Source organism: Brassica rapa, chromosome A08 (assembly GCF_000309985.2).
Source record: "Brassica rapa cultivar Chiifu-401-42 chromosome A08, CAAS_Brap_v3.01, whole genome shotgun sequence".
Taxonomy (NCBI): Eukaryota; Viridiplantae; Streptophyta; class Magnoliopsida; order Brassicales; family Brassicaceae; genus Brassica; species Brassica rapa.
This window is the reverse complement of record NC_024802.2, coordinates 5362550-5383818: the sequence shown is the minus strand read 5'-3', so window position 1 is coordinate 5383818 and position 21269 is coordinate 5362550. Positions and strand designations below refer to the sequence as shown.

Below are 21269 nucleotides of genomic sequence, written 5' to 3'. Positions count from 1 at the left end.
TTATGAACTTTAGAGATAAGGATCATATTGTGATTACTATTAGGAATAGGAGTTATGAGTTATCTATAAAAGCAATGTCGTGTGTTTGACATTAGCTGTGAGTTTGAGAATTGTGATTTGAGGCTTTAGTTTTTGAGATACTTTTCTAAAGCATTGAGAGTTGATTAATAAGAAGATTTGAGTTTGTTGAGATTGCTTGTGATTCTATATTTGGTATCAGAGCCACACATCAATCTTAACAAAAGAACATGAGCGACGTGAAAGATGACCCTGAGATCAGCACCAAAGGCAAAGATAATGGATCTTCTTCCATCAAACTTCCGATGCTCTCTTCTTCGAATTACACCGTATGGGCTATGAGGATGAAGATAGCATTGAAAGTTAACAAGGTGTGGGAAACTATCGAACCAGGAAATAAATCTGAAGATAAGAATAACTTGGCTATTGCGTTGTTGTTTCAATCTATACCAGAGGCGTTAACTTTGCAAGTCGGAGAGTTGGATACATCTAAAGCCGTATGGGAAGCGATCAAAGCGCGGCATGTTGGAGCTGAAAGAGTGCGTGAAGCTAGACTACAAACCTTGATGGCAGAGTTTGACCGGCTTAAGATGAAAGATGGAGATACAATTGATGTATTTGTTGGAAAGCTATCCGAGATATCTTCAAAATCAGCTTCATTAGGAGAGATGATAGAGGAACCAAAGCTTGTGAAGAAATTTCTTAAAAGCTTGCCTAGAAGGAAATATATTCACATGGTTGCCTCTCTTGAGCAGGTCTTGGATCGTAATACAACTAGTTTTGAGGATATTGTTGGAAGGTTAAAAGCTTATGAGGAAAGAGTAGCTGAGGAAGATGAGGAATCGCATGATGAGGAAACCAAACTGATGTATACAAATGCAGACTCATATCAGGAAGGTTACGGCGGTGGCTATGGCAGAGGAAGAGGACGTGGTGGTCGCTCTAACTGGAGAGGAAGAGGCCGTGGCCGCTCTGGCACGTATCATAGCCAGAAGGAAGCATACAAACAAGGACGAGGAAGAGACCTCTCCCACATAAATGCTTCCAATGTGAGAAACAGGGCCACTATGCCTCTGATTGTCCTGATAAGGAGTTGAAACTTCAAGAAACAATAGAAAAGAAGGATGAAGATACTCAAGTAGCTGATGAGTTAATGATGCATGAGGTGGTTTATCTCAATGAACAGAAAGTGAATCCAAATATGTTTGAGACTGAAGCAGACACAAGGAATGTATGGTACCTAGACAACGGAGCCAGTAATCACATGAGCGGAAATCGACTGTTCTTCTGCGATTTAGATGAGACCATTACAGGTTTAGTTCGATTTGGCGATGACTCAAGAATTGATATTAAAGGAAAAGGCGCGGTTCGTTTTATATTCAAAGGTGGTGAGAAGAAAATCTTGAAGAACGTCTATTATATACCGGGTCTTAAGAGCAATATTGTGAGCTTAGGTCAAGCTACTGAGGTTGGTTGTGAGGTACGCATGAAAGATAATACTCTGACTCTCTTTGACCGTATGGGGCAATTGATGGTAAAAACAACAAGGTCAAAGAACCGCTTATACAAGGTCAATCTTGAAGTTGATCATGTGAGGTGCCTTCAGATAACCTCAACTACAGAGTCGTCAAAGTGGCACGCACGCTTGGGCCACCTTAACAAGGAGACAATGAAGATGATGATCAATAAAGACTTCGTTGTTGGAATTCCTAATATTGAAGTGAGTAAGGAAACATGCGTCTCCTGTCTACTTGGAAAGCAAACCAGACGATCATATCCACAAGCAACATCTTATAGAGCAAGTGATCCGCTTGAACTCATCCATGGTGACCTTTGTGGGCCTATCACACCAGCAACACCAGCACACAAGAGATATGTGTTCGTTCTTGTTGATGATCACACTCGTTACATGTGGACGATACTATTAGGTGAAAAGAGTGAAGCCTTTGAGAAGTTTAAAAAATTTCGAGTACTTGCCGAGCAAGAAACACAGTTTGAGCTTAAGACTTTGAGGACAGATAGAGGAGGCGAGTTTATCTCTTATGAGTTTCAAAATTATTGTGACAAGCATGGCATCAAACGCCACTTGACAGCTCCCTACTCACCTCAACAGAATGGAGTTGTGGAGCGACGCAATAGAACGCTATTAGAGATGACAAGAAGCATCTTAAAGCATATGAACGTACCGAACTTGTTTTGGGGGGAAGCAATAAGGCATGCTACCTATTTAATAAATAGGGTTGCAACAAGATCACTTGAGGGGAAGACACCATATGAAGCCTCAAAAAGAGAAAACCTAATCTTAGTCATCTAAAAATATTTGGGTGTGTGTGCTACGCACAAACAACCAAAGTGGGGCGCAAGAAGTTAGATGACAGAACACGAATGCTCGTTCACTTAGGCACGGAACCTGGAACGAAGGCTTATCGTCTGGTTGATCCATTGAGCAAGCGTATCGTGGTAAGCCGGGACGTCGTGTTTGATGAAGAGAAGGAATGGAACTGGGGTCAAGCAGAGGAAACAGAGCATTGTGATCCGGGAGCGTTTTCATTTGAGGTAAAGCGTTTGGGTGATGGTTCTGATGAGCTCGATACTCCCGTGGGAGCTCATGAAGAGAATGGGGAGGTGGATTTAGTCGATGATGATGACGAAGAACTGACAGACGATGAAGAAGAGATCTCCCAACCAAGGAGATCATCTCGTGTGAGTACAAGACCTTCATACCTCGATGATTATGTTTTGTTTGCTGAAATAGAAGGAGAACGGATGTTGTTGATGATAAACGAAGAACCTTGGGACTATAATGAGGCCAAGAGCTTGAAGGTTTGGGTGGATGCTTGCAAAGACGAACTACTATCTATTGAAAAAAATAAAACATGGGATCTAGTGGAGTTACCGGATGGCCTGAAACCTATTACTCTCAAGTGGGTTTTTAAAATCAAACGAAACGCAGATGGGAGCGTCAGTAAGTATAAAGCACGCCTTGTAGCTAAAGGTTATGTTCAGAGACATGGTGTAGATTTTGATGAAGTTTTCGCACCGGTAGCTCGTGTGGAAACAATACGTTTGGTCATTGCTCTAGCAGCCTCAAATGGGTGGGAGATACATCATCTAGATGTTAAGACAGCATTCCTACATGGAGACCTTAAAGAGGTGGTATATGTTACTCAGCCGGAAGGGTTTGTTGTGCGAGGAGAAGAACAGAAGGTATACAAACTTAAAAAAGCTCTTTATGGTCTTCGTCAAGCTCCTAGGGCCTAGAACATCAAGTTAAACCAGATTCTGCGAGTACTATCTTTTGCTAGATGCTCAAAAGAGCCATCACTATACCGTAAAGTCGTGAACCAAGAGCTTCTTGTTGTTGTGGTATATGTGGATGATTTGTTAGTAACAGGATCGTCACTACGTTTGATACAAGAGTTCAAGTTAGAGATGGCCGAAAAATTTGAGATGAGTGATCTTGGGCTTCTCACATACTATTTGGGGATAGAAGTTTGCCAATATGATGGAGGCATTATACTAAAACAAGACCGCTACGCACATAGAATACTAGAGGAAACTGGTATGAGTTCGTGTAATATGACGCATTGTCCGATGGAGATGAACGCAAAGTTCTCTAAAGCAGTCGAGGAGAAGAACATAGATGAGAGGGAGTATCGTCGAGCAATTGGATGTCTCAGGTATTTGCTTCACACCCGTCCCGATCTATCCTTTAGTGTTGGAGTGCTTAGTCGATATATGCAGTCGCCAAAGGAGAGTCATGGTGCAGCTCTAAAACAAATCTTGAGGTATTTAAGGGGATCATGTTCGCTTGGACTTAGGTTCACGCGTAGCAAAGATCTAAGGTTGCTGGGTTATAGTGATAGCTCGCACAATGTTGATTTGGATGATGGAAAGAGCACCACAGGACATATATTTTATCCTGGGAAGAGTCCTATAACCTGGTGCTCAACTAAGCAAGAGATCGTGGCACTGTCATCCTGTGAGGCTGAGTTCATGGCAGCGACCGAGGCAGCAAAACAGGCAATATGGCTTCAAGACCTTTTGAGTGAAACGATTGGAGAGGACTGTAAGCGTGTGACTATTAAAGTTGATAATAAGTCAGCCATTGCACTTACAAAGAATCCAGTGTTTCATGGACGTAGCAAGCATATTCATAGAAGGTTCCACTTCATCAGAGAATGTGTTGAACATGAACATGTAGAGGTGGAGCATGTGCCCGGAAATGAACAGCGAGCAGACATACTGACAAAGTCACTTGGTAGAATCAAATTCAAGGAGATGAGAGCTATGATTGGAGTTGAAGATGTGAGTGAAGAAAAGCTTAAGCTTAAGGGGGAGATTGTTGGAGTAAACTTGAAGAAAGCTTAAGGCCCAAGTAAACCTATTCGTACTTAGATTATGAACTTTAGAGATAAGGATCATATTGTGATTACTATTAGGAATAGGAGTTATGAGCAGTGGCGGACCCGGACTTTGTTTTAACATGGGTCAAAATTTTAAATGGGCTTTAGGTCTAAGAAAAAAAGGTAAAAATATGGTATCAAGTAGTATTGAAGCCTGGTTTAGGGGGGTCAGATGAAGAGATCTAACCATCTGAGCTATCAAATCTTAATCTTTTACATGTAAAACTCTAACTTTTTATAATTTAAAGGGTGTCAGCTGACCCACCATTAATGCACGTGAGTCCGCGTCTGGTTATGAGTTATCTATAAAAGCAATGTCGTGTGTTTGACATTAGCTGTGAATTTGAGAATTGTGATTTGAGGCTTTAGTTTTTGAGATACTTTTCTAAAGCATTGAGAGTTGATTAATAAGAAGATTTGAGTTTGTTGAGATTGCTTGTGATTCTATAGATAGAAGTTGAAAAAACTTTCTAGAGAGAGAAATATTAGTTCATGTCTATCCTTTATATTCGTAAGCATTTGTGATCACCAAACTTTCACATTGAAGATCCTTTTAATAAGAAATATAAAAATCTAATTAACTTTAACAGGAAATATATATCTGATTCTATTTCTGTGATAATAGACAAACTGCGTACAGACTATCTCGTGATGTAGAGTCAATAAATGTGAATATATAGTGCTACTTTTCTATCTTTTACGGCGCCGACAGTTTATTTTTTCTCCTAACAAACTGAAAATTTGACGTTATATATTTTTTCCGCCACACTTTTTGACCATGCAATATATTATATAAATTTATAACAAAATACCTCGAAAATATTGTAGCAAATGTCTCTTCTTTATTTAGGATTGGGAACTTGAGAAAAAAGAGTTATTCTTGGGTTCACCCGGATGATGAATCTTTAGGTTCACCAACCAATAGAAAATTTTCATTTTAGACCTAGTATTTTTTAATTAAGGAAACTAAATAACTTGGTAAATTATATTATTTTTTCAAAATAAAATTTAAAAATAAATAAAAATAATATATACAAAACACTAAACCCTAAACTCTAATACTAAACCCTAAACTCAAATCCTAAACCCTAAACCCTTGGGTAAACCATAAATCCTTGGATAAACCCTAAACCCTTGAAAAAACACTAAACATGTTGTCAACAAAATACTAAACCCTAAACTCTAATCCTAAACCCTTGGATAAACCCTAAACTCTTAGGTAAATCCTAAACCCTTAGATAAACTCTAAACCTTTGGAAAAACACTAAATATTTAGATAAATTCTAAATTATAAATGTTAAACACTAACCTCTAAATCTTAAAACAAATATTATTTTTAAATAATCTTTTTTTAGAACTATTGTTATTTTTATTTATTTAATCTTTTATTTTTTATTTTAAAAGCATAATATAATTTGGCAAGTTATTTTATTTCTTTAATTAAAAGATACTAGATCTAAAATGATAACTCTCTATTGGTTGGTGAACCTAAAAGTTCACCCTATGGAGTGAACCCAAGAAAAAGTCGAGAAAAAAATATGTTCCGTTTATGTACGACGAGTCATTCTTGGGTTCACCCCCTAGGGTGAACCTCTAGGTTCACCAACCAATAGGATTTCATTATTTCAAATTCGATATCTTTTAAAAAAGGAAACAAAATATTCTCAAATTTTATTATGTTTTTAAAATAAAAAAGTAAAAAAAGATAATAGTTACAGAAAAAAATTAAAAAAAAATATATTTTTAATGTTGTCAACAAAACACTAAACCATAAATCCTAATCCCTAAACCTTAAATCATAAACCCTAAACCCTTGGGTAAACCCTAAACCCTTGGGTAAACCCTAAACCCTTGGATAAATCCTAAACTCTAAATAAAAAACGATTAAAACCCTAAACCCAAAACGCTTGAATGTTTTAGTGTATAGTGATTTTGATTTAGAGTTAAGGATTTATCCTAGAGTTTAGGATTTATCCTAGAGTTTAGGGTTTATCCAAGGGTTTAGTGTTTAGGATTAAGGGTTTAGGGATTAGAATTTAGGGTTTAGGGTTTAATGTTATGCTGACGACGTAAAATATTTTTTTTGTAATTATTATTATTTTTTTTACCTTTTAATTTTAAAAATATAATATAATTTGACAATATTTTGTTTTCTTTTTTAAAAAGTATCAAATATAAAATAAGATAATCTTATTGGTTGGTGAACCTAGAGGTTCACCCTAAGAGTGGACCTATGTACGACCACAAGCTACAGAGTCTCGACAAAACGGCACAACTCAAAGCATATTTGGAACGGGCTACAACACCAAGCCCAAGTCGCTACCGTCCAATTAGTCTGAGATTAAAATTTGAAATAAAACTTTCGTTCCAAGCTGATATTTATAGGAATTAATAAGAAAGACAAACCTTTAATTTTTTTTTTTTTAAGAAAGACAAACCTTGATAAAAAAAAGGACAGACAAATCGTGTGCCGTTGGCAATTGCTTCCTCGTTGGGCCATAAATAAGTATTCATGCTTGACACTATTAGATTCAAACATTATACCTAACTTTTAGGATAAGTAGATAAATACTCATGTCTCTGCGCAGGTTTAACTTCAGTATGTTAATTCACTTGGCTAATATGATCTATGAAATATGTTTAAAATTCTTTAATTAGGCCATGTTCATTTTTGTATTTGGTTACAACATCTATACATTTCAATACTATATTTGGACGTTACATTTTATTGGAGGATATATACGAATATGTTCATATATATTCGGATATATTCAAATATGTTAATATTTTTGTAATCTAGATGTGCATATCTTCTGTTATTAGGAAGCATCGTATGTATATGTACTTTGGTGTATTGACCTTCATCAATACAAGAAATCCTTTATACGATACTAGATTTTTTGACATGGTATCAGAGCTATAAACACACAAATTTTTTTTCTAGCTCGTTTTTGTTCTTCAAAACTTACCGGTCCCTACATTATTTTTTTAAACTCTCGTCTGAGATATGGGCAGTGACGACGGTCATGATGATACGCAGGGTTCCTCTGGAAAGCCTCCAGCTGCGCAATCACAAGTGGCGGTCCGACGTCGTACGATCTCTCCATATGATCTTTCATCAAGCGACAACCCCGGCTCGGTTATCTCTCAACCATTACTTAAAGGAACAAACTACAACGAATGGTCCACTAACTTACGGATGGCTCTCAAGGCACGGAAGAAGTTCGGTTTTGTTGATGGTTCAATACCTCAGCCGAGCAGTGATTCTGCTGATCTAGACGACTGGTGGACTAATAATGCCTTGGTTCTATCTTGGATCAAGTTAACCATTACTGAATCTGTTCGCTCAAATCTCTCTCACCTTGAGATTGCAAGCGACTATTGGGAACACATTAAGCGTCGTTACTCCGTTAATAATGGACAGAGAGTTCAACGTCTTAAAGCAGAACTTGCAACTTGCAGACAACACGGCTTGTCTATTGAAGCTTACTATGGGAAACTCATGCAGTTGTGGACTGCTTTAGCAGAGCACCGAATCACCAACAACTGTGGCTGTCCAATTGGCGTTAACCTTGAGAAAGAGAGAGAAGAGGATCAACTTCATGAGTTCCTAAAGGGACTGGATGAATCTCTCTATGGTTCTGTTAAATCAAACCTCTTGTCTCGTGATCCTCTCCCATCTCTTGACGTTGCTTACAGTGCATTACTACAGGATGAGGACTTTAAACATACCAACCGGGTTCTCGATGACAGAGCTGATACAATGGCTCATGCAGTTCGTACAGGACAGAGCTTTAGTTCCTCCTCTTCCTCCAGCACGTATGTGTCTAAAGAAGAAAGAATGAAGCTCACTTGTACGAGCTGTGGACGCAAAGGACATCTTGCGACAAACTGCTTCCGCACCTTAGGCTACCCTGAATGGTGGGGAGACAGACCTCGTGGTCGCTTATCACCTGGTACTAGGCGTGGCGGTGGATCTTCTACTGCTGCTTCACGTTCGGCATCTACTGATCTTGCCAGAGCAAATACGGTTACCTTAGCTCCCCAATAACAACACTCGGCTAACATGATAACGTCAGCTGATCGTGTAGGATTTACTGGTCTAAATGATGATCAATGGAAGACTCTCGTCACCATGTTAAACGAACGTAAGACACCAACCAACACACTAAGCGGTATGTCTTCTAATTTCTCTTGGATTCTTGACTCAGGGGCAACGAACCACATGACCGGTTCTATAGCCTCTCTTACTGATATACGAGATACAGTCTCATTACCTGTGAAATTACCTGATGGACGAATCACTTTTGCTACAAGAACAGGAACTGCGATTCTGAGTTCTATTCTTACGGTTCAGAATGTTCTATTTGTTGATGGGCTTCAGTGCCATTTGATCTCTGTATCACAGTTAGCTCGTCAGAAAACTTTTATCTTTCAGATTACTGATAAACTTGGACTGATTCAGGACCGCATTACCAAGACGCTGATTGGAGTGGCTGAGCAGTTGAATGGATTATACTTCGTACGAGGGATGGAGTTTGCTGGAGCGGTTCATCAAGACAAGCCTGTCACGTCTGATGTTCTTCACAATCGCTTAGGACATCCCTCTCATAGAGTTTTGGATTTTTTACCTATTTCAGTAACTTATGATAGTAGTTCTCGGAATAAGGTGTGTGAGATTTGTACACGCGCCAAACAGACTCGTTGTTCTTTTCCTACAAGTTCTAATAAAACTATGGCTTTATTTGAAATGGTGCATTGTGACTTATGGGGCCCTTACCAAACTCCATCTAGCTGTGGAGCTAGATATTTTCTCACCATTATTGATGACTTCTCACGAAGTGTGTGGCTTTATCTACTTCCGACCAAAACTGATGTTACTAAGACTATCAAAAACTTCATATCCATGGCGCAGTGTCAGTTTAATGCCAAAGTTCAGAAGATTCGTTCAGATAATGGAACAGAGTTTCTGTGTATGTCATCTTACTTTCGAGAACAGGGTATTCTTCATGAGACTTCATGTGTGGGAACACCCCAACAGAATGGACGGGTTGAACGCAAACATCGTCACATCTTGAATGTTGCTCGAGCACTTCGTTTTCAGGCTTCGTTACCTATTGAATTCTGGGGTGAATGCATTTTGACAGCAGCCTATCTAATTAATTGTACTCCCACACCTCTACTCGATGGTCAGACTCCTTTTGAAAGGCTTTATAAACGCCCTCCACCACTTGCGCATCTTTGCACTTTTAGATGCTTGTGTTATGCGCATAACCAAAATCACAAGGGAGATAAGTTTGCATCTCGCAGCATCAAGGGTGTTTTCATCGGATATCCATACGGTAAGAAAGGTTGGCGCGTCCTCAACCCTCTAACTAGAAAGATTTTTGCAAGTCGAGATGTTGTTTTCTGTGAGTCTCAGTTTCCTTACTCTGTTGCGCCTCCGACTGAGTCATCTCCTTCTTCTCCGCTGATTACAGAAATTGTGTTACCTGAAGAAGAAGTTACAGTGCCCCTTGCTCCTGTTTTGCCAGTGTCATCTGATACTGCTCTCGCCGATCAGGAATTACCTACTCCACTTACTGATGATACACAAGTTTCTTCGGACATTGAAACTGAAACGGGTGATGATTCCACGCCACCACCCTCTACCGACTTACCGGAGAGCTCGACGCCTCCAACTACTGTTACTGACACAGAGAATGCTGAGATTGCGGACGACAATACTAATTCGTCACCGAAGCCTCTTACTGAAACGTCGACGACTGACATTACTGAAACAGAGGACGTGATACCCTCTGGCATTGACTTGCCGACTACGGCACTTGGGAGAGGTCTCCGTACAAAGACCATTCCAGCAAAGCTTCATGACTATGTTCTTCAAACTATTTCTCCTACAGCTACATGTCCCACCGAAGCTCCTTATGCACTTGAATTCTACGTTAATTGCTCGAAATTTTCTGAACGTCATCACCACTTTCTTGCCGCTATCTCCTCTTTAAAAGAGCCCACGTCTTATCGTCAAGCTATACTAGATGAGATCTGGCGTAACTCAATTCAAGATGAGTATGTGGCTCTCGTTGATAATGGTACTTGGGATGTCATTGATTTACCTCCTGATAAACATGCTCTCGCATGTAAATGGGTTTTTAAATACAAATTTCGGGCAGATGGGACTATGGAACGACCAAAATCACAGTTGGTTGTATGTGGAAACAGTCAGATTGAGGGAGAGGATTACGAAGAAACTTTTGCGCCCGTCGCAAAAATGACCACGGTTAGAACTTTTCTACAAATCGCAGCTTCTCGTAACTGGGAGGTCCATCAAATGGACGTTCATAATGCGTTTCTTCACGGTGATTTGAAAGAGGAAGTTTATATGCGTCCACCGCCAGGTTTCAAGGGTTCTGATAAAAACAAGGTGTGTCTCTTGAAAAAGTCACTATATGGTTTAAAACAGGCTCCTAGATGCTGGTTCGAGAAACTCTCCTCCTCGCTAGTAACATATGGTTTCGTACAGTCCCTCTCTGATTATTCCTTGTTCATTATGGATCGTGGTATGGATTATATTCAGGTTCTTATCTATGTGGATGATCTCGTTGTTTCTGCGAGTAAATCTTCTCTATTGGAATCATTTAAGGACTATATGAATCGATGTTTTCATATGAAGGATCTCGGCATCTCCAAATATTTCCTCGGCTTGGAACTTGCTCGCAGTCCTCTTGGAATCTATCTTTGTCAAAGAAAATATGCTCTTGGCATTATCGAAGAAACCGGTCTCTTGGCCGCTAAACCAGCAGCTTTCCCGGTCGAACAGAATCAGACATTAGCTCTCGACAAAGGACCTGATCTTGCTGATGTTGCTGCTTATCGACGACTTGTCGGACATCTCATTTATCTTGCCGTCACTCGTCCTGACCTCGCTTATTCGGTTCATCTTCTAGCTCAATTCATGCAGAAGCTTAAGCTTGCTCATTGGAATGCTGCTTTACGAGTTGTGCGTTATTTAAAGGGCAATCCAGGCCAGGGTATTCTTCTTCGTGCTCATACCGAGCTCAAGCTCTCTGTTTGGTGTGACTCTGATTGGTCAGGTTGCCGCATTTCTCGTAGATCTCTTACTGGATGGTTTATCACTCTTGGTGGTTCTCCTATCTCTTGGAAAACACAGAAACAAGACTGTGTGTCACGCTCGAGCTGTGAAGCTGAATATCGCGCAATGTCATCTACCGTTCAGGAGGTTCTTTGGATTTGCAACCTTCTTCGCACGTTCGGTATTAACTTTACTTCTCTGATTCCATTACATTGTGATAGTAAGTCTGCGATCTGCTTGGCTGCTAATCCGGTCTTTCATGAACGTACGAAGCATGTCGAGAATGATTGTCATTTTATACGGGATGAAATAGTCAAAGGTGTTATTGCAACCAAACACGTTTCTACTCATTCTCAACTTGCAGACATTTTCACTAAGCCCCTTGGACGTAATGAATTTGATGAGTTTCTTCCCAAGTTAGGAGTTCTTGATCTTCACTCTCCAACTTGAGAGGGGGGGGGGGGGGGGGGGGGGGGGGGTATTGGAGGATATATACGAATATGTTCATATATATTCGGATATATTCAAATATGTTAATATTCTTTTAATCTAGATGTGTATCTTCTGTTATTAAGAAACATCGTATGTATATATACTTTGGTCTATTGACCTTCATCAATACAAGAAATCCTTTATACGATACTAGGTTTCTTGACACATTTAAGTGTGTTCGTTTTTGTAGTTTATATTGTAAATACAACATCTACATTCAATTATTCGTTTTCCAAATTTATAATAGCATTTGTGAATCACGTTGTTCCTTTGGAGCCAAGTGTTGTGGAGAACTGACTGAAAGACCACCTTGCGTTAAACTATTATATAGTTTTTTTCTTTCAAACTGGTTTATAATGTTTCTTAAACTATAAAATATATTTTTTGAGAAGAATTTTACAGATATGATGGGTAAATTATTCAAACTCTTACACAGTGTTCATAAATATTTTCATAGGTTTTTCTGTTTTAACTATTTATAATTTAAAGCTAAATTATATTTAAGACTATATAAAAAGTCACATTCCTATAAAAAATTCAAGCCACACGAACCTCAGTTAGTTTTAAAGAAGCAGGCTTTTCTCCATTACATGTAAACCGAAAGAACGGTAGATGTTTTTTCTTATCTAAATTAAAAACAGTAAATTTATAACACATTGTCCACGATAGATTTCATGAACAGACAACATCTGATTTTTCATTTATTTTTTAGCATCTAACTTTGTCATTTTATCATGGAAACTTTGTAAACTTTGTTTTGATTTCTTCTCCCAAAAGGATAATAAAACAGAGTAGCATGAGATATCCTACAAAATTTAGCGATCAAATATAAAACTTTCTTTTGCTTTCATCTCACACACATTATTTTGGTGATTGCGACGTTCTTCTCTATAAGTTAATCTCTAACAGTAGATTGTTCAGCCATCTAATCACGCCAAGACCTTCTACAACTCAAGTAGATCACTTATTACAAACCATAAAAGTATAATTTAAATTGAAGGCCTAGATATTTTTTGTGTGTGCAATCTTTCCAAAAGGGAATAGAAAAAAAAACGTGGAAGCAGAAAATTTTGAAAGCTTGTAAATATTCTTGAATAATTTTTAGTATTTTCTATAGATGGCAAAAATAGAAACAACATTCTGTAGAAAACCCTAGAAACAAAAGATAAGAGCATCTCCATCAATGAACCTTGAGGGGATCATAACTTTAATTTTTTATTTTTTTTTTATTTTTTTCGTTTGGTTTTAAAAAAAAAATAATAAATAAATAAACGGACCAATCGCGGATCGCCACGTGGCGTAAGACCCGCGCTACAGTGATGAACCGAGTTCATCGCAGCGAACCTGCAAGGGATGAGTTCATAAAAATGAGAATATTTTTTTTTTTTTTTTGGGAACTGTGTGAACTTGGACATTGAACCCTTAATGCATATGCTCTAAGGTCATGTGAGAAAGAAAACACATGAACTTGTCAGTGATATGTTCTTGAAACTTGTATTTTAAGCAAATCCCAAATCTGCTAGTTCAGAACTAGAGGGCAAACGTGGGATGGGTCGCTCGATAGGGCCAAACGGATTGAAAGGTCTTCCGATAGGATCAAAGGGCTTGCGGGGGATCATGTAAGCAGATCCTTCAATAGTATTAACAATTTGATCTTCTTGACTGTTGTTTCCTTGAGGACCATACCATATCTCGCACTGCTTGAAGTTCTTACTCAATGCCTCGAATCCTCCATCAGTCTAGTAAAGAAAAACAAGTAAAATTGGTTTTGCGTGGTGCGTAAGGTATACAAAAACAAACAACTACAATGTTTTTTTAAATACCTGCTGAGGCGGAAAAGTGGAAGATAAACTTTGAATTTGTTCACCACAAGGGATAGATTGGTAAACATGGTTAGACTCTGTCGTGGCTTGTGGTTTGTTCAGCTCTTCGTTGGCTTCTCTTGCTATATTATCGGGTTCGTATAGGTTAAACCAGCTGAATAGTATTTTCTGCAAAAAACAATTGTATATAAAAAAAAACAGAGAGGGAAGCATCAATTATGATGAAATTGATACGTACTAACAAACAGACATACCTTAAGTTTAGTTATGTTGAAAACAACGCAACTGTAAAAGTCATCAGAAAGCTAAATCTGAAATCCTTTATCATTCATTCCATCTGTAATATTCAACCGAAAGAGAAAGATTAGGTTTATAGAAATTTGTAAATTCTATTCTACTTGAAAATTCAAGGAAACTTGTAAAGCAAGAAAAAAACAAAAAAAAGGAAAATTCACAAACGAGGTAAACTAGGGACCATGGAGGTTTTGAATAGAATCCATACCGTTTTGAAGACCTTGTGTTGATGAATCGTTGGATTTCAGATGATCGACTGGATTTTGAGGTTGCGGAGGAGGTATGATGATGATGATGACGACGACTGTGTCAAGTGCGAACTCTCAGTCTCCGTTGTCATTCGGACGAGAGAAAACTTTGGAAAGAAATTAAGAGACTTTCTTAGTTTGATTATTTAGGGTTTTTGCTCAATATCCTCTACTTCTCTTGTTTGCTATATTGTCAATGTTGCTAAAGTTTTCGTTCTAAGCTGGTATTTATATAGTAAAAATAGACCAAACCTTGTTCTTGTTGGTTCAGGAAAAAAAATCAGTCAACCCGACGTTGGGCCTTGGATAAGCATCATCGAAAGGATTTTATATGATATGTTTGTCCGTCGACAAAAAAAAGAAAGATTATGTGTCCATATATCTATTTGTTTGTAGGAATTCTCGTCTAACCACACATTTCTCCTTAACAGTATAGCCTAAGATGACAACATTGTTGTTGGTTTATACGATATGAATATACTCTTACATCAATCGTTGGCTATAAAATAATAAATGATGATAAATGTGAATATTCTATTATCTAAATAAAATGTAAATAATCTATTTTCTAAATTGAAAATACAAAATAAACAAAAATTTAAACAATATGATAAATGTTAAGCCATTACATGGATGTTGTTCCTACATTTATTTAATTTTTAGACCTATTCTCACGTACATTATTTTAGTAACTGCAACTTTGTTCTCTAAATTAATCTCTAACAGTAGATTGTTCAGCCTACTAATCCCGCCCAGCCTTCTACAGCGCAAGTAGATCACTTATTACAAACCATAAAAGTATAATTTAAATTGAAGGGCTTGATTTTTTTTTTGTGCGCAACCTTTCCAAAAGTGAATAGAAAAAAAAACGTTTAAGTAGAAACTCTTAAAAGCTTGTAAATATTCTTGAATAATTTTTAGTATTTAATTTTCTATAGATAAAAATAGAAACAACATTCTGTAGAAACCCCTAGAAACAAAAGATAAGGTCATGAGAGAAAGAAAACACATGAACTTCTCAGTGATACGTTCTTGAAACTTGTATTTTACGCGAATCCCAAATATGCTAGTTCAGAACTAGAGGGCAAACGTGGGATGGGTCGCTCGATAGGGCCAAACGGATTGAAAGGTCTTCCGATAGGGTCAAGGGGCTTGCGGGGGATCGTGTAAGCAGATCCTTCAATAGTATTAACAATTTGATCTTCTTGATTGTTGTTTCCTTGAGGACCATTCCATATCTCGCACTGCTTGAAGTTCTTACTCAATGCCTCGAATCCTCCATCAGTCTAATAAAAAAAAAGACAAGTAAAATTGGTTTTGCGTGGTGCGTAAGGTATACAGAACAAACAACTACGATACTTTTTTTAAACGTAAAGTGACATTATGTTATTAAGAGAGAAACATGATATATATTACCTGTCGAGGTGGAAAAGCGGAAGATAAACTTTGAGTACCAAACACCAGCTCGGAGGCAACGTCTTTTTGAATGTGTTCACCAGAAGGGATAGATTGGTAAACATGGCTAGACTCTGCAATAGCTTGTGGTTTGCTGAGCTCTTCGTTGGCTTCTCTTGCTATATTGTCGGGCTCGTATGGGTTGAAGCAGCTAAGTAGTATATTCTGCAAAAGTCAATGGTCCACATAAAAATAGAGACCGAGAAGTATTAATTATGATGAAACTGATACGTATTAACAAATAGGCATACCTTAAGTTGAGTTATGTTGAAAACAATGCAACTGTAAAAGTCATCAGAAGGCAGAATCTGCAATCCTTTATTATTCATTCCATCTGTACGTAACATTCAACCAAAAAAAAGATTAGGTTTATAGAAATTTGTATTTCTATTTTACTTGAAAATCTGAGGAAACTTGTAAAGCAAGAAAGTAAGAAAAAAGGAAAAATCACAAGCATGGTAAATTATGGATCGTGGAGGTTTGAATGGAATCCATACCGTTTTGAAGACCTTGTGTTGATGAATCGTTGCATCTCAGATGATCGACTGGATTTTGAGGTTGTGGAGGTAAAGATGATGATGACTGTGTCAAGTGCGAACTCTCAGTCTCCGTTGTCATTCCGATGAAAGAAAACTTTGGAAAGAAAGAGAGTTTCTTAGTTTGATTATTTAGGGTTTTTGCTCTCTCTTGTTTGCTATATATATATATTTTTTTTTTGTAACACAGATTTTTCATTCATTCATACTTAGGCTCCAATGTCAAAGGAGGTCATTACAAAAGGTTCATTCAACAAGGCTTGCTTAGCCAAGGCATCTGCCTCCTTGTTGTTTTCCCGTTGAATCCAAGAGAAATAAACAGACTCAAAAGCAAGAGAGAGACTGAGGATATCAGCAACCACACCATACACCTCAGGGTATGAGGAGCTAGAGTTTATCGCATTGATAAGTTGTAGCGAATCAGACTTGAAATGCACTCGGCGGAGTTCCGTATCGATGCATGTTGCCAGTGCTTCCCTTAGTGCTAGCGCTTCTGCCACCAGTGCTGAGTTGACGAAGAAGCAATGCGCCATGTACGAGCGGCTGTTGATTCCAGTGTCGATGATCCATCCAAGCCCTGCAAGAAACCGTTCTGAGTGCCAAGCCGCATCTGAATGTATAACAATGCAATCCAGTGGGTGAAAATGCGGTGGTTTCGCTGGTACTCGCAGAGCAGGGGCCACCGTTGTTTGCGCCGCTAACCATTCCCTTGCTGCCGAGAGGGCTTTGGTCATGGTTTCCTCTGGTGAAATTGCTTTGTTATTGAAAAGGAGGTTATTTCTTGCTAACCAGATGGACCATAGGATCCACGGCGCTAGCAGTCCCGAGCCAACACCCGTGGGCGGAAGACAGGTCAGTTTGGTTAGAGTAGGCCAACAAGATGCAAAATCTACCAGTCCTCTAGAGTCCAAGCAGTGAGTATAAGGGGCTAGAGACCAGACCTTTTGGGCATACTCACAGTGGAAGAGAAGATGACTGATAGATTCTACGATATCGCAACGCTTACATGGTGTAGCGGTTCCAATGTTCCTAGCTGCCAACTGGGCTCCGACAGGGATTGCTTGGTTCATGATCTTCCATAGGAACAGTTTGATCTTTGGGGCCGTGTGGAGGTTCCAGATGTTTTTATTCCATTCGAAAGGTTCCTGATGGATAGTCTGCTCTGTTACGGCATGAACGTCCCGACGTGCTTTCAATGCTGTCCAGTAACCTGATTTGGTGCTGTATTCGCCTGTAGATGTTCCAAGCCATACCAGTTTGTCCGGAGCCCCAGTGGTACTTGGCTTGATCATGAGAATTTTCTCTTCTTCAAATGGTATTATGCTGTTGATTGCGTCCCTGTTCCATTCGGTCTTGTGAGGCAAGAAAAGGCTCTCAACTTTCAGGTTTTGCTGCGCCTCCGGGGTCGGTCCCATTGGTCTTTCTTGTACCTTACAGTTGAGCCAAGGATCATTCCAGATGTCGATTGTCTTGCCATCTCCCACTACCCATCCTGCATTGCTCATGATGAGGTCCCGTCCTATGAGTATACTTCTCCAGCCATGGGATTGCACTGATCGGCTCTGAGCTTGGATGAACGAAGTGTCTTCAAAATATTTCCCTTTTAGGATCCGGCTGAGCAGGCACGCTGGATTATTAAGGAGCCTCCAGCCTAGCTTAGCTAAGAAAGCGTCGTTGTAGCTTTGGACGTCTCGAAGGCCCAGGCCTCCTGCTCCCTTGGATCGAGTCATCTTGTCCCACGAAATCCAGGCCATTTTACGGGTTTCACTGCTTCCATCCCACCAAAATCTAGTCAGTGCTGACTGAATTCTATCGCACAGCGAGACAGGAAGCTTGAAACAGCTCATCGCGTGAGACGGAATAGGAGATAGCACACTTTTGAGCATAACCAGTCTTCCAGCTGTTGAGAGGTGCTTGTTTGACCAGCTGCTTGCCTTTACCTTTATCTTATCCACAATAGCCGAGAACAGATCTTTTTTCTTCTTCCCGAAGAGCTCGGGTAGGCCTAGATATTTACCCATACCTCCCTCCTTTTGGATTCCAAGAGCGTCACGGATACAGGTCTTGAGAGAGCTCTGGGTCTTCTTTGCGAAAGTGATGGAGGATTTCTCCGGATTGATAGTTTGGCCCGAGGCGGCTTCGTAGCTCTGGAGGATTCCCTTTAGGGCCGTGGCATCCTCTTTCTTGGCTTTGATGAAAAACATCGTATCGTCGGCGAACAGTAAATGGTTAACCCGTGGACACCCATGGGCAACCTGGATACCAGCTAGTGATCCTGATTCTTGAGCTCTGTTACACAGTCCCGAGAGGACCTCACTACACAAAATAAATAAGTATGGTGAGAGTGGGTCTCCTTGGCGGATTCCCCTACTCGGTTTCACTTTTCCTCTAGGCGAGCCGTTGATGAGGAAAGCGTAGGTAACAGTGGTGACACATTCCATGATCCACGTTATACAACGGGGGTGGAATCCGAGTCTATCAAGAACTAGGTGAATGAATTCCCACTCGAGCCGATCATAGGCCTTGCTCATGTCCGTCTTTACTGCCATGGAGCACCGTTTCTCTGCTTTAGAGGTCTGGAGGAAATGGAGCACTTCGTGGGTGATTAGGACATTATCCGAGATTGCTCTCCCCGGCACAAATGCGGATTGGTTTTCGGATATGATAGAGGAGAGGAGTGGCTGGATGCGCTTGGTCAAAATCTTTGAGATGATTTTGTAATACACATTACATAGCGCTATCTGTCTATACTCCGCCACTGTCCGAGGGCTTTTGATCTTCGGAATGAGACGGACGAGAGTTTCGTTGCTTTTTGGGGGCAGTTTCCCGGTTTCAAAAAAACTTTGGATCTCTAATATAATGTCAATACCAATGGATTCCCAATTGGAGTGGAAGAATCCGGCGGAGAAACCATCCGGGCCTGGTGCTTTGTCCGCGTGAATAGAGAAAACTGCCTTTTTTATTTCCGCAGCCGAAGGGATTGAACTGAGGATGTCGTTCTCTTCTTGAGTGATTACAGGCAATAGAGCTCTCTCCACTATTTCCTCGCGGTCTCCCGGTGAGCTTGTGAATAAATTTTGGAAGTATTGGATCACCACCTCTGATATTTTCTCTTCCGTATAGACAGGTGTGCCATCGGGATCTTCTAAAACGGAGAAGTCATTTGCTCTTTTCCTCTTCTTCGTTGTAGCATGGAAGAAACCGGAGTTGCGGTCTCCTAGTTTCAGCCATAGTAGTCGGCTCCTTTGTCTCCAGTAAGCTTCTTCCGCTTTGTATGCTGCTTTCAAGTCCTCCGATATCTTGTTGATCAGGCTTACATCATTCACTGAACTTGTCTGTGCTTCCTCGAGATCTTCTCTCTTCTGCTCTATAAGGATTCGGCTATTGGTCTGTTTGGTCTTATTCCATCTGGAAATTGCTCCCCGTACCAAACCTATCCTCTCCGCTACGGTTTTATTTCTTGCTGAGTGCCAGGTAGCTCTGATCAGTTCTGTGGCTTCAGGGTTGTCTTTTAACCTCCTGTTGTATCTGAAGAGACCACGACGTCTTTTCCTTGCCGGCTCAAAGATTGACAAGAGTGGTTTGTGGTCCGAACTCTCATAGGGGAGGTAAAAACATCTAGCCGTCGGAAATCTCTCAGCCCAGCTAGTGTTCGCCGCTGCTCGGTCCAATCTGCATCTAACATAATGTACTCCCCGCTGGCCCTTCCAAGACAAACAATCCCCTGTGTGTTGCAGATCAAAAAGATCTCCTTCTGCTAGGAAGGTTCTCATGTCAGAGAACGATCCTTCTGGACGTTCTGGACCTCCATCCTTTTCTTCATTGCTGACTAGATCATTGAAATCTCCGGTAATGAACCAAGGTGAGTCTCGGAGATCCGCTGTGAGTACTAGGTGATCCCATAATTGTTTCCGGCGGTTTCTGTCTGTGTCTCCATAAACAAAGGAGGCAAAAAATTTCTTGCCTTCGTACTCTATGGTCGTGTCCAGTAGGTTGGCATTGGCCTCAAGAACTTCGAGTTGTATTTCCTGTTTCCAGAGGAGTGCTAGTCCACCTGCGCCATGTCCTACTGGTGGAAAGAGATCATAGAACTCATATCCGAGATGATCGAGTTTGTCCAGGACGAACTCATTGGGATTTTTTGTCTCCATGAGAAATATAATATCCGGGTCTGTGCTCTTCTTCAGTTCATGGAGTCGTTGAACTGTCCAGGGATTCCCCAACCCTTGACAGTTCCAGCTCAATATCTTTAAGGAACGGGAGTTAACGGATTCTGAAAATCCGTTTTCTTCCTCTTCATTGTTGCCGGGATCATCTTGCAGAGTGGTTGATCTGAATCCAGAGATGATCCTTGCTGACCTCCCTTTGTTTTGGAGCTTCCTGCCCTGTTCTTGGCTCCTTTGACTGGGGGATCTTGTTCCTGCGTCGTCGATAATTTCCTTCTACAAGAAGGAGGTTTTGTTTGTAGTACCTTGCGTTTTCGGGAATTTGCTCCAGCAAGTGTGTTGGCGCTACTCTGTGATTTTCTGCTTCCTGGTGGTCTCCCAGGCTTTCTTCGAGTAGTTGCCTTAGCTTGTTGTTGAGCGTCCTGTTGGTTCTGGTCTTCAGGAGGTGATGTCGTTGGTCCCAGTCGTAGTAACGCAGGGATTCTCGCCGGGCTGCTTTGTGCTTCTGTTCCTTCGGTCTGTGTTGGCTGTGTGGCTAGGGAAGCCCTCACCATTTGGACCGCTGTTTCTTCGACTTGTCCTTGTTCCTCTGCTTGCCTGAAGCGTTCTTTCCTAGCTGCGCTTTCTGTTGGGTCCGCACATGATGTGTATTGTATCATAACATCACGTATTTCCCCAATAGCTTCCTCCACTGCTTCTCTAGGTAGGTCCACCTGCGTACTCCGGAGAGGAATCCCTCTA

General features: G+C 40.2%; 2 protein-coding genes across 2 annotated transcripts; one reads left to right on the top strand and one right to left on the bottom strand.

Moving 5' to 3' along the window:
- Window positions 1-248: 248 nt before the first annotated feature.
- Window positions 249-1115, top strand: LOC103833407. The gene has a single exon (XM_009109493.1). The coding sequence runs from the start codon at window positions 249-251 to the stop codon at window positions 1113-1115; it is 867 nt and encodes a 288-aa protein (XP_009107741.1).
- Window positions 1116-13091: 11976 nt separating this feature from the next.
- On the bottom strand, window positions 13092-20570 carry LOC103833395 (transposon TX1 uncharacterized 149 kDa protein). The gene is made up of 5 exons (XM_033277546.1): window positions 16324-20570; window positions 16078-16160; window positions 15788-15991; window positions 13830-15657; window positions 13092-13745 (listed from the first exon to the last, which is right to left on the bottom strand). Exon 1 carries the CDS (start codon window positions 20511-20513, stop codon window positions 16572-16574), a length of 3942 nt encoding a protein of 1313 aa, XP_033133437.1. The 5' UTR covers window positions 20514-20570; the 3' UTR covers window positions 13092-13745; window positions 13830-15657; window positions 15788-15991; window positions 16078-16160; window positions 16324-16571.
- Window positions 20571-21269: the final 699 nt, after the last annotated feature.

Bases quoted from the DNA above. Each gene is read 5' to 3' on its own strand.
- LOC103833407 (XM_009109493.1), top strand. From the start codon at position 249: ATGAGCGACGTGAAAGATGACCCTGAGATCAGCACCAAAGGCAAAGAT.
- LOC103833395 (XM_033277546.1), bottom strand. From the start codon at position 20,513: ATGGAGACAAAAAATCCCAATGAGTTCGTCCTGGACAAACTCGATCAT.